The sequence below is a fragment of the Ciconia boyciana genome, chromosome 14, assembly GCF_034638445.1.
Source record: "Ciconia boyciana chromosome 14, ASM3463844v1, whole genome shotgun sequence".
In the NCBI taxonomy this organism is placed as follows: domain Eukaryota; kingdom Metazoa; phylum Chordata; class Aves; order Ciconiiformes; family Ciconiidae; genus Ciconia; species Ciconia boyciana.
Window position 1 is genome coordinate 16,385,178 of NC_132947.1, and position 13,269 is coordinate 16,398,446.

The following is a 13,269-nucleotide window of genomic DNA, read 5'->3' on the forward strand; positions in this document are numbered from 1 at the left end:
AAGGGGTTAAAGTTTAAATGACTGTTTTGTATATGAATTAATGTATGTAGCTTCGAGCCAAAATATCTACCATTAATTTTTCCACCTATTTCAGGAGCAGTAAGATACACAAAGTAAAGTTTATTTTGGTACTTGGTATACTTCACTCTCATTAAAAATAAATTAATCAGCAAATTCCTACACAGCTCAGCCTTCTTTTATGTAAATACAACCCAGCTGTAATGAATTACAAGGTGTTATTATCTCACACACACTGTATAATACTTCACACATAAGAGGTTTCTCTGCTTAGCTCAGCTTTCAACAAAAGCATCTTAAATAAACTGCAAGCAAGTTGTTTGGTCTGTAATGTTTTCACAGAGAAGGGATACACCTCACACATAGAGGGTTTCTTTACATGACTCATTTTATAACAAGTTAAACTGAGGAAGTTCGCCTTGGAAAAAAATAACAAAATGCCTTTTTTATACACAGAAGGCTCCCTAAGAGAAGATTAAAAAAAAAAAATGCAAGCCAGTGTTTGGGAGCCTATATTCTGCATCCCGCTGCTCTTTACACAGAGAAGGGATGTCAGATATTCCCCAAAACATACAGTATGACGAAAGCAACTTCAGAAGGAAGAACAGTCACAGCCAGGCACAGTCACACTTTCACCAGATTAAGGATTCACAAATTAAATTATCACCTTTGACTTTTGTTTAATAGTTTTGTTACAAGTAAGTCCTGATATTATAGGGCTTATTCTTATCAAAAGCGCGCATGGCACAGAAAACACATACACATGAATTTTACCCAGACTGACATTTATTATTGACAAGGATTTTAGACAGGAGAGAAATGAAAACTGTTTTTGTCACTGACCTGGAAATAGCCTGGTGAACCATCCACCTACACAGTACACCTCAGCCTCTGCTGATTTAATCAGTGGAGCTCTTGCTCCTGTAATTACTACATTGGCGTAATTTGCCTGCACAGCCATATAAAGTTTTCACTGGGCTTGACAGGTCTTGTTAAAAAGCCCTAGACCATTCCTTTGGGGGATGGAGGTTAGCATAGTCCTGTCCCATTAAGAGCCATGGACAGACACAGGGATGTTCTTTTCATAAAAGAAGTTCTTAGACCACAACTCTAAAAAGAATATGGAAATATCAGCAAGGCAGACTGAAATACCAAGTACTCCAGGCAGCTTTTAGTGACAGCCCAGCCACATTTTGGACTTTATTCTCATTAAGATGGCTAGAGTCATAGAGGATTACTGGGGACTGTGCATTATTCTTTGCATTCTCCTATCTTTGTGCAACAGAGCAGAGAGTTCCTAAAAAGGATTTTCACAGAAAATCCTTCAGAATCTGTTAAAGCAATTCTTAACTCCACTAAAGCAAAAATGGACCATTCCATCTTGATATCAGGCTTTTAAAATACATTAACATCTAATATGCAAAGCTCAGATTTGCATTCACAACCATTCAGTGAGCAGAGGAACACCGTTGTGTCTATATGTAGCAGCTCTCCAAACAAGGCAAAGAACAGAAACGTCTTCTTGAGATAAGTCATGGTAAAATAGCTGGTTTCCTAAAGACAGAAGGCAGGTCTTTCAATTTGTCAGCAAGGACCGCTCGGTGCCATAAAAAGGACAGAGGTTCTCAAACCAACTAGCATTTATTTGTGGGTGAATATTTAGAAGAGTACGGCTGTCCAATTTGCTACTGAGTCACCACGGATAGGATATCTAATTAAATATTTCCTTTTCAACAGCAGATTTTCCTTCCTGACCCCACAGCCTCAGCCCAGTTCAATTTCAGGCATGCTTCCCAAGCTGATCTGACAAATTGATAGAAATGTCGGGTGCCGGTGCTCTCAGAGTCCTTCGTCATTGTAAACAGGGGAAAGGGGCTTGAGGATGCTGTGGGCGTTGCTCTCCACGAGCGGCCGCCAGCTCACCTCGCCTGTCAGCAGCAGGTCCTCCCCGCTCAGCGCGTCCAGGTGCTGCACCTGCAAGGACAGGACGTTAGTGCAAGGTGTCCCATCACCCATTCAAGTTCCTCAAGAGCTACACAAACACGTTGCTTTCCAGAAAGAAAGCAGAACAGGGAGATTTTAGCATACTTTGCCATTTGTGTGAGGTAGACCTAAAAAGATTATTTATGACTGCTTAAGCATCATGGAAAGGCTAGGAGATAAGTATCTGCAGACCCAATGGAGTTAACTGCATAAGGTCTTCTACTAACACCTTAGCTAATACTTCCTCTGAAAGTTTGGCAACAGAACAAAGAAGAGCCACGCAAAGCTAACATGAGTCATTTTATCTTCCCAGCAGTTAATTCAGATGACACGCTGCTAGTACCATCATCTACATGGAGGGCTGTCACAAAAGTGGTTTCACATAGACCAAGGCTTTTCACTATAGAAAAAAAACCTGACCAGCAGGGAACACCTGAGATTTATAGTATAAAAGCACATGAGGTGGAGGATATGAACATGGAATGAACACTCAATACAAGAAATACTTGGGATCAAATGAAATTTTAAGATGCAATGTAAGCAACCTCTTGTCACACAACATTAAGTTAACTTGCTGCCACAGGACACTGTAAACATGGGGGGGGGGGGGGGGGGGGGAGGCGGGGGAGAAAAGAAAAAAGTCCATCAAGGGTCAGTAAAAGACAAAACCACCACCTCTGGCTCAGGAAGTCTGAACTCAGATTGCTAGGAGAGTTGACCAGGGAAATAATGCACATGCTTGCCCTGTTACTATATTCTTCTCTGGCATCCACTAATAGTCACTGTTAAAGACAGGATGAACAAGAAATTGTGGGAAAGACCTCATACACAATGCTTACTGAAAACAAAACATAATTTGACAAGGAGTTTCTCAACAGAGGAAGGAATACTTCGGGTCAGACTGAAGAGCCACCTAAGCACAAGATCCTGTTTCTGACAGTCATCAACAGCAGATTCCCCAGCAGGAGTTAAGTACAATGCATGCATACAGTGTTATTTTCCTTGTTTATTTTCCCTCCCTCTCAAAATTTGTTAGGTTGGGGATTCTGAGCCTGAAGTGGTTGTTGTGGATTTAACAGCCCTGGACAGACTTCTCTTCCATAAACCTTGCCAGTGGCTTTGGAACCCATGTGCAGTTGTAGCATTCCAAACAACCTGTGGCAACATTATGTCCTCACATTCCTGTATCAGTGAACAGCCTTTCCCTGCTCACCTTTCATATGCTTTCAAGATTTCCCAGAGCTGTCTCATATTCTCTCTCAGCTGTTTTTCAGGCAGATCCTATTCATTGCTAATAAATGAGTTGTTTCATGTCATCTTTACTGCTCTTCTCTGAGCCTTCTTCAGTTCAGTTTTTATCTTTCTTGATGGCCAGAACCCAAACCATACACATTATTCAAGATCACAAGGGCACCATGGATTTAAAAAGTGGCATGACAACACTATTTTATTCTCTATTCCTTCCTTAGTAGTTCTGAGCATTTGTTTTACTTTTTTTAAATGCTACAGAGTGTTGAGCTGACATTTTGATAATACAATTAAAATCTCAAGGACTCATTCCTGTGCAGTAACAGGCAGTTTAGAACTCACCAATATATATGTAAAGCTAGGACTGTTTTTCTCACTTTAGAGTTGTCTACAGGAATGACCTGTCTTCACAGAAGCTGTGCTGATTCTTCCCCAATGTGACACATTTATCTGTGTGATCACTGTTTCCTGTTCAACTGCTGATAGCTTCTGTCCTATCCTTTGCTTGAATATACAGAAGTGCAACAAATTCCCCACTTGGCAGCAAATTGTCCCAAATTACATACTTTTTATATGTGTTTGCTTCCTGCCAATCTTCAGTTTTAAACTTTCCTACAGCCTCACTGATGTCAAGCATCAGCAACCTTAAGCATTAAATACAGCCTCCTGAGAAGCCCTGTAGCATTCCAAGTGTCCTCAGTCCTTTACAAAGTTCAGCCCTTTACTTCCCATACCATTTTCGCAGACACACACTGAAATACTGTCTCTCCAAATCTCTATCTGGTCCTGAATATAGTATTGGAAACATTCCAGAAAATGCTGTTGTGGAGGTTCTGGTCTTCAGTTCCCTGTCCAACAGCCTACACTCTTCCTCCAGAACCTCTTTTACCCTTTTTCTGTCTTTGGAACCCGCCTGGACTATATCCTACCAACATTTCCTAGAAACCCAGTTCACAAACGTCCTAAGGGTTCAGAGGACAAACACTACTAATATTGTTTCCTCCAGGTAATAACTGACAGAAACAGAAATAATTCTGGAAAACAAAACCTTTTACTTCTTTCCCACAAAGATCATCAGGAGACTTTCAAGCTCTGTGTATTATTTCATTATGAAGAGGATCCCAAGTCCGCAACATCATTTATAATTCTACAACAAGTTGCAGCCCGTTTCTGACACATTTTGTCAAGCCCCTCCATAGCATAGGTCCAGAAAAAGATGAGCAGGATTGCTTTCAATATTCCATGAATTTCTCTGCAGCCATTTTTCAAACTGCAATAAATATCAGCTAGTTTTTATATTTTTACCTTTTTCTCCTTAAAAATAATCATTGAATATAAAAATCAATTATATTTATGAGGAGAATTGAGCTACATAGTATGCAAGCAATAAAAATAAATATTTAATATACTAAACAAGAGAATGAAGGGAAGTCACACTATGAGCTGTACTGTACCTGTTTGCGCACATATTCTACGAGTAACTCCAGATGCCGAGGGTCCTCACAGTTCCTGTTAAAAAAGTTTCTCCAAAGAGCTGCGGCCAGAACATGATCATCAGACAAGATTCCCTAAAGGAAGTACAGAGGGGGATTAAAAGCTGCACGCAAAGAGGGTCTGAACACAAGACAACCACATTACTCTACTTGGCAACTGACAGTATTAGCTGTCTCAAAGCCCACAGCTGCTATGGACTGTACATATGAAAAGGCATCAACATCACTCTTCCCCAGAATGGAAAAACAACCCTGTCCTTAAATTAATTTACAGAGCAGCCTGTAACAAATATTCTGGCAAGTTAATTTGGAAAAACAGTGGGTCAGGATGTTCCTAATGTAGGAGCAGATAATTGCATTTCTATGTTATGAAATCTTTACCCTAAAAATTTTGGCCTTATGGAGAAGACAGCACCACCTTACAGAATTGTGTGAAGCCCATGACACTTGGAAAAGAAAAATTAAAGGATATTTAATATAACGTTGTAGAAATGTAGTCAGGACTTCGATATTTTGCTTTGCTTTTCTATTTTTCATTCTAAATGAGAAAGAGGAAACTCATCATCATCAAGAACTATCTAGATTTTTCCAGTTCGGTCTCATATTAAATTTGGCTTATACAAGAATCACATCCATGAGCACTTTGTCTAAATTCTCTCCCACTTTCATTGTCTTTTTAGATTATGTGGTGTTACCACCGTAGTCTCATAACTCCTGTCTTCTGAGGACACATTTGCCAAAGGCAAGTGAGGACTTTAAAATATTCAGTTAAAAATATAAAAGGTCAACATTTGTCTTTAATTTAACTAGACATTTTGTTTCCAAAAACAGTGTCAACAAAGAGAAAGAAAAAGCGAAACACAGGCAGACACATCCTGACTATATTTAAAACTAGATTAAACACTTGCATACATAACACTGTCCAGAACTCTATGAAGTTTACATTTACATGATATTAATAATGCAAATTGCTGTGCAAAAAGTAGTATCACCATGTGAATACAAAGAGCATCTGAAGAGCAACACCCACTAGAGAGGAAAAAAACCCAACCAAACAAACAAAACCACCACTACTAAAAGAGGTGATGTAATTGTATTTTCTTCTTGAAAGCCCTGCAGACACTTGTGCATAGTGGTGCTTTGCCTCCCCGTATTATTAGACACTTCCTATAAATACTTTCTTACATGGACTCCTTATAAATACTCTCTTTGCTTTCAAAGTATAGCTGAGTACAATGGGATTCAGAGGGAGGAAATGATTTATTGATGGTCAAGCAGTGATGGTGAAGCAGTACAAAGAACATCCCTCCTTCCATGTCCCATGGTTTAAATGAATATGCTGTGTGCTTTCTTTTTTCTTAAAAGCACTTTAATTCAAGGCATAAGATGATCGCAATAACGAAGAATTCTGCTTCTGTAACATAATATTTTCCAAAGATATGTATGGCAAATGTTTTACCCATCTGGAGTATTCTGTGTTCATGAATTAGATGGTCTATTTGTTCTTTGTTTCATTGTCTGAAAACATCCTTCTTACCTCATCATATCCAAATAGAGCTGCATAGAAATTTTCTACCATACTTCTCAAATCTTCCTTTAGAACAACAGAATTAATCTGAAAAATAAACCAGAAAACCATCTGTACAGGCTCTAAAGAGGAGGTGATGAGAAAATATTATTGGTTTCACTCTGAGTAGGCAAAGAAGAAACAGTGCCTTGGCCCACATAGGTTAGGATTTGGCTGTAAGCAACGATGTTAGTGCAGTCAAACATTTTAGAACAACATGCAATACAGCTCCGTTAATTCTGTACACAAATGAAAGTGTTACTCAGAATATACGAGTGGCAGAAAAATCCTCAGCCAACAGCACTGACATATAGCTACATGAGCTGAGAAAAAATGCAGCTGGGGAAAGAGTGAAGGCAAGGCTGACCTTTCAGTGGCAGCATAGGCTAAGATAATGAAGACTCCTCCGTATTTTAACTATTAAGCAGGTTTTCCAGACGTTGATTCATTCACACAGGTCTTTTAGAGATTCGGAGGTTTTTCCAACTTTTTTCCTAAAGCACAGAGTCCAGAGCTGGACATGCTATTACAGTAGAAGTACTGTAATGCTAAAGATAGAGGCAGCATCTCTACCACTACTCCTTCCTTACTTGTCAATATTGACTTTCTCATTCAGGAATCACATGAATTCTGTTTCTACAGCATCTCACTAGAAGCTCAGACTTACTAGTTTTTGACTATGACTATATTTCTTTCAGAGTTTGTGATGATCCAGCTCCTTCCCCCTATGCTGTAAGTGTGACTCTGTCCAAGTTCCACGCTGACTTAACTAAATGTAACAGTTGCTTAAATATTGGCTGGTTTGGCCTAAACCACCCATTGGCTTGCAGAACTGACCCCATGTGAGCTTAAGATGGAACCAAAAAGAGATCAGCTGCTAGGTCCAGAGTGATGGCTGAAACACCTCGCGTGCATCTCCCTCATACAAACTGTCTATTCCTTTTGCCTGTACTTTTTACTTCTATCAACAAAATGATTTAATAAACAGTTCCTCTCCTGAGTGCTAAGCTACACTTCAATTGGTAAAGCTTCTTCTTTGTATCAACTCTCATGAGAGATCTAAGAAATACTAAGCATTTTTTTCTACAGATCTTGCATACAACATAAGGTTAAATGACAAGGATTATCTTCATACCTGCATACTAGCCGAACACGTATGTATGAAACTGCATCTTGGAGACAGGTTTTACAAAAAAGAAACTACAAACAGGAATACAGGGTAGGACATCAGTTCTAGTATGGAATGAGCACTGCTGTCTTTGATGTACAGCTTATCACAAGGCTAAAAGCTGTGAAAACTCACATATCTAAAATCTTAATACTTATGACAGTATGAACCACATGTCATCATACTTTCTTAGTATCTGTAAGAGTACTCACCTTGGTAATTATGCAACAGCTTTTCTATCAAAATATGAATTAGTTTTTGCAAAGCTAGAAAATCTCCAGTTCAAATATTCTTCCATTAAACCACAGTCTTTTTTCATCTATTGATTTTTATAGACATGCATATAGTGCAAACACAAGGAAAATTCCTTTTATGTCAGTTACTCATATTTTTCCATTAATATAAACTATTAAAATTCATGCAGATATTTTATAGGCTATCAAGATTTGGAGACTGGTTATTACTGAATGTTTAAAAAAAGAACTAAACATAAGAAATCAGAGGGTTAAATGATGACTGCAACTTCTGTAATGACTTAATTAAATTTTTATTGAGTACATAAACTATGATGTCATTTCTACCCAACCATGCTCAAACTTTCTATGCATGTCAGAGATCGTGGTTTTTCTCAATAGAACATACTTCTAAATAAGCTGCACTTCTACAGCTCTAATAAGGGGGAGCAGGTCTCATGTAACACACTCAATAAATTATCCTTCCATTTTAAACAAACAAATTCCATGAGTTATTATATATTTGCCACGCACTTTTTATGACATAATAAAAATGTTACCTCAAGGATTACTTAACACATACTACAAATGTTACAGCAGGCAACTGCAAGGGGCAAAGAAAACAAATAGTCCCATTACGGAGACAAGTCCTGGACTATACATCCCTAGGGAAGCAGCTTTCTATACTAAAAACAAAGAGCAGCAGCTTTAAGTTAGCAAGAAATAGATTGATGAAGGAGATAACCAAGTTAAACAAACATGGCAATAAATACATCTTAAAAGACAAACAGTTTAAAATATAAAATATGACTTTGGGGATGGACCAGTATCTTAGGCAATAAAATTACATTTAAAGGAATATTGCACTTTCTGAAGAATACAAGTGGCATTGGTTAAGTACAAACATTGTAGGAAAAAATCCTTCTTTATAAAACAAGAAAAATTAGTAAATCCAAATCAGCGTTTGTTGGAAATGCTTCCTCTTTTTAAGCTTGTACAGGTTCTTACCACTGGCAAGTTTCACAATCTGGTTGGTCATGATTCTGCTGACTCTTCCACACTTTGTTATTAAGAAGGAAAAACTGCTAGACAATTCCAAGTGAGTAATTGCTAATAAAAAGAAAAAAATCAGTAACATCTGGAGCTCTTCTAGGGACTTAGCCCCTTTGCCTTATTTGGAACAGCCCATTGCAGAGCTGTCACCAGAATAAATTTATATACCATCACCTAAATTGACACACAGAACTATTTTAGTTCAAAACAAGGAATAAATTTTTGGTACATCTCATGTTAAAAAAAGGAAATGTACAGCTAGCATATCTTCCTACTACATGTCAACTTTTCATTGAAAGACTCCATAATCCCACACTCTGCAAGCTGACTACAGCATACGACTACTGCATTTTCATTATTATATTGCAGTAAGAAACCTCATCTTCAGCTTCAACAAGTTCAATATGCATCATTCAACAGCCAACTGGTGAGGCTTACTGGTGTATCAGACAATTTACAATATCAAGCCTCAGATAAGGTTTTGTATTCTAACAAAAGTTCTAGGAAAGTAAGAGCACAATGCTTTATTGTATATGCTGGACATGTATGAAAATATCTTATGTATGGGCACAGTTTTTAAAGTGAAAGCTGCTACAGGATTAGTCCATATTAATGTCTTTTGTTGGATCAAGAGCATTCTTTCGTAATGAATCTCCTCCTCGTCCCCACCTACCATGCTTTGGTTTACACTGCAGAGAAGTCTCAGCGTGCACCAACTGGAAAATGTGCTCTAATACGCTCTACCTGCTAAGAGGCATTCAGCCCACAGGATCAGCCTAGAACCAGCGCAAGGTAAAGATCATCCCCGTGGAGCAGGGACGCTGGATCATCAACTGTTTCACTCAACGAATGTGTTCCTGTCAGACCCCACTAAATGCTAGTGTAGATGTAGCTGTGATGTCCATGGGCTACACTATTTGAAAGCACTTTAACAGGAGTTTCTTTCTGTTACAGCTTTTGCCAGCACGTGTTGCACCCTTAAGCTACTTTAACACATTAATCCATCCATAGACTATAAAGCCAGAAGGGACATTTCTAACTGCACCTTGTACAAGCGCTAGTCATTGAATTTCATGCAGCAATTCCTCTCTTTAGGCCGTACGTTATGGTTGAATTAAATTTTTTTATGAAGAGACTTCAGCCAGCAGAAATGATTAGATCATAGAACCTGACCCTCTGCATATCACAGACCATTACATTTCAGTGAGTTCCCTCTGTACTAAGCTCAGTAAGTTGTGTTTGGCTAAAGCATATCACCCTCACGGTTGAACATGTGTATCTCATTTCATATTTGAATTTGCTGGCTTAAGTTTCCACCCCCTCATTCTCATTATACCATTCCTGCTAGAATAAAAAGCCTCTTCTGTACAATCTTATTTGTTCCTATACCTGTACACAGTAGATGTGTCAGCATAGTCATCTTTTCAAACTAAGATTAGGCTCTTTAAGGTAATGTTTATGCTAGGTGCACTGATATACTCAACCATCAGCACAGTCCTGGAGTGGTCAAAGTTGTAATAGCAAAGCAGTGTTTTATGCTGATACAGTAAAAATTAATCCATCTCTTGTGCAAAACAAGTTATGCAGGTATGGGTACACTTTTGTTGTTATGACTGAGTCTACTCCGGAGACTTCTGTTAGCTGCACTGCCATAAACATCAATCGACTCCTATTGACATTTTTGATTACTGGAGCATTCAATATCAGCAGAAGTTCCTGAAGGAGATACAGGACAAATCTTTCATGATAAAAAAAAATGTCATTCCTCAAACATTCAGGCTTTCTTATGCACATTCTCTCAAGTTGCATTTGGAAAGAATGACTTATAATATATAGTTTACATTAGTTATAAATAATATACAAACACATATAGTTATATATGGGTTTTTTAAGTGTTTGCTGCCCTTTTAATAAACTGACATGACATTAAATGGGAAAACCTAAATACAGCCCTTTTATTTCACCTAATAACATAACTATTACTTGTACGACAGTAATTTTGAAAATGACTGAGACTGTAGCTAGGATCAAAAAGATTAAATTAATAAAACAGATTAAAAATATCTCTGTAGCAAGGGGCCAGAAAGGCCAGTTCCTTCAGGCAATCTCACATAGTTGTGAAATGACAAAGATATTGCAGAAATTATTTTTCCAATCTTCATTTTTTGAGTCTTTTATTAACCACTCTGTTACTTTGTCTGCAAACAAGCTTACTGGCTTGTAATTAGTTACAGCTGTGAGTCCTCATATACTTTAAAATATTAACTTTTCTGATAAATTCTCTAATTTTCTAATTAAAAGTAATTTTGTCATGCACCTCAGTAGATAATCAACTTCAGAGAATAGTCTTTAAAGCCTTCCTCAATGTTCAGTGACAACCTACTTCAATATTGTATTAACCTAGACAAAAGCTAAATGTTAGATTGTATCAGAACCAGTTCCTGCCAAAATCTTCAATCCATAAAAACAACATGTTAATGGCAAAAGACTTTTGCATGCTCTGCTACCTTCGTAACAACTGCATAATCATCAATAACACTCCTTAGAGCATGTTTATTTCAAGCAGACATAGAAAAGCAAGTTATACAACATTATCTACATATTTCAGCAAAAACAGATGGTCACCCCTAGCTGTCTAGCATCAAGAAAATGAGGTATGTTTCTATCTTGCAGTCTATTAATTTGGAAACTCTGCCATGGTAACAGTTAAAGATGCAGAGGAGATCACAGTACAATCCTAACTCTATTGAATATCTGGGGGCTTACTCTGAATTCCTTTTTCTCTATAGTACGTGGCTGGCAGAACTCATTGACAACCTCTCAAGACAAAGATCAGGGAAAAAGCGTCAAATCGCTGTGCTCTCTGTCTAGTTGTATCCTCTAGCTGATCCTCTGTAAGGGCAAGCAGTTGTAGAGGGTTTTTCCTGTAATGCCTCTTTTAAAAAAAGTACTTGCTAAAAGCCTAAAACTGATCATGAACATGTTTCTGAACACACCAGAATCAAGAATTCAGTCTGATAAACTGAAAGTTACGTAACCAAGTTTAAAAGAGGCACTTGGAAAAGACAGTAGTAAAGGCAAATAAATTATTAAGGTAAATTATTCACCATGAACACTCACAGAGATCCTGTAAAACTCGATCTCTTTACTGAGACAAACGTCACTAACTGTCAGAAAGAGTCACACACAAGAAATGCTGTACTGGATCAGACCAAGGGTCCACCTAACATGGTATCTTGCCTTCAACAGTACCCAGATACACTGAGAAAAGTGAAAAGACTACAAGCTGATAAAAGTTTCCTCGAAGTATTCTCCCAACCAATTTCAGGTCAGGACAACTCTCAACCCTTGATATTTGTTTATACAGTGACCTTCAAAAGGTCTTTCTGTCAAGCAATTCGCCCAGTAAACTTTCTGCATCCACAACATGCTTCAGCAAGAAGTACCCTAGTCTGCTACCCATGATGAGAACCACCACCTCCTGTTTGTTTCTTCTGAAACTGGCTCCTGCTAGTTTCATCTGGTGGCCCAATTTTTTCACTGGATGAGACAGTGAATACACATTGCTCCATCACCTTCTCATGGCACTTGGGATTCTGAGAGTCCATCATATTCCACCTGATACAATCTGCCCATAGAAAAAGACTTAAGATAACTTAATAGAAGTCAAGAGCAACAAAATCCCTGATCAAAGTACTAAACTAAATGAAGCTTGTTATATAACATTTAATAGGGCTGCAGAGCCATGAAAGGTGGCATCCATTTTGAAAAGTAGTTCAGCAGAAGCAGGTAAGTACAAATTAGTAGAAAATACAGTAATAAACAAAAATAACAATCACAGATAATTATGACCAGTAATATTGAGTGCTGATAAAGGTACTAGTAGTAGGTGTTAAAAAAACAACCATAAAATTTATATAACAATGTGCACATGTTTAGCAGCTACAATTCCGGAAATGGATCTTAAAGAGATTTTGTGAGGAAATCTCAAAAAAATTTCAGTTCAACAATTTCATAGTGAAGAAAAAGACAAATTTTGGGAATTATTATTAAAGGAATATAGAAAAAAAGAGGAACCCTATTCTTCCATAAATCCATAGTGCACCCACATATAAAATGCCGCACATATTTATTACCTTTTCATCTCAGAACAAGTCTGAAAGAAATAGAAAACACACAGAATAGACCAAGGTGATTAGACATAGGAGGAAACACTAGTTATATTCAGGAAGAAATGAGGAGGAATGTGATGGAGAGGTAAGAATGATCCTTCTTATACCAAATGGATCATCCTCCCCTAGGGGGAAAAAAATAATAAAAAAGCATTCTTTCTCCAAGAATTTGGGACCAGAACAAGTTTCTATTGGATAGGAACAGCAAGTCACCCATCTCCTCTCCAAAAAAGCAAACCACATCTCCTCTTCTAAAAAACTCTCCACAAAAAAATAAGTTTATATTATTTCAAAATGGAGTGACAACTGCCAGAGTCCATACAATTAGTAAGCA

General features: G+C 37.8%; 1 protein-coding gene across 2 annotated transcripts in view; it reads right to left on the reverse strand.

Annotated features, from left to right (window-relative positions):
* Positions 1–792: 792 nt before the first annotated feature.
* The window catches only part of UQCC1 (ubiquinol-cytochrome c reductase complex assembly factor 1), a 48,523-nt gene continuing 36,046 nt past the window's right edge, over positions 793–13,269 (reverse strand). The window contains exons 8-11 of one of the 2 annotated variants that reach the window (XM_072879287.1): positions 6,280–6,357; positions 4,704–4,817; positions 1,942–1,992; positions 793–1,572 (exon numbers count right to left, since the gene is read on the reverse strand). In XM_072879287.1, coding sequence (XP_072735388.1) covers positions 1,414–1,572; positions 1,942–1,992; positions 4,704–4,817; positions 6,280–6,357 — 402 coding nt within the window. In that variant the 3' untranslated portion in view covers positions 793–1,413. Of the gene's footprint in view, positions 1,573–1,640; positions 1,993–4,703; positions 4,818–6,279; positions 6,358–13,269 lie in introns of those variants that run through there. The other variant, XM_072879288.1, reaches the window with a different exon arrangement.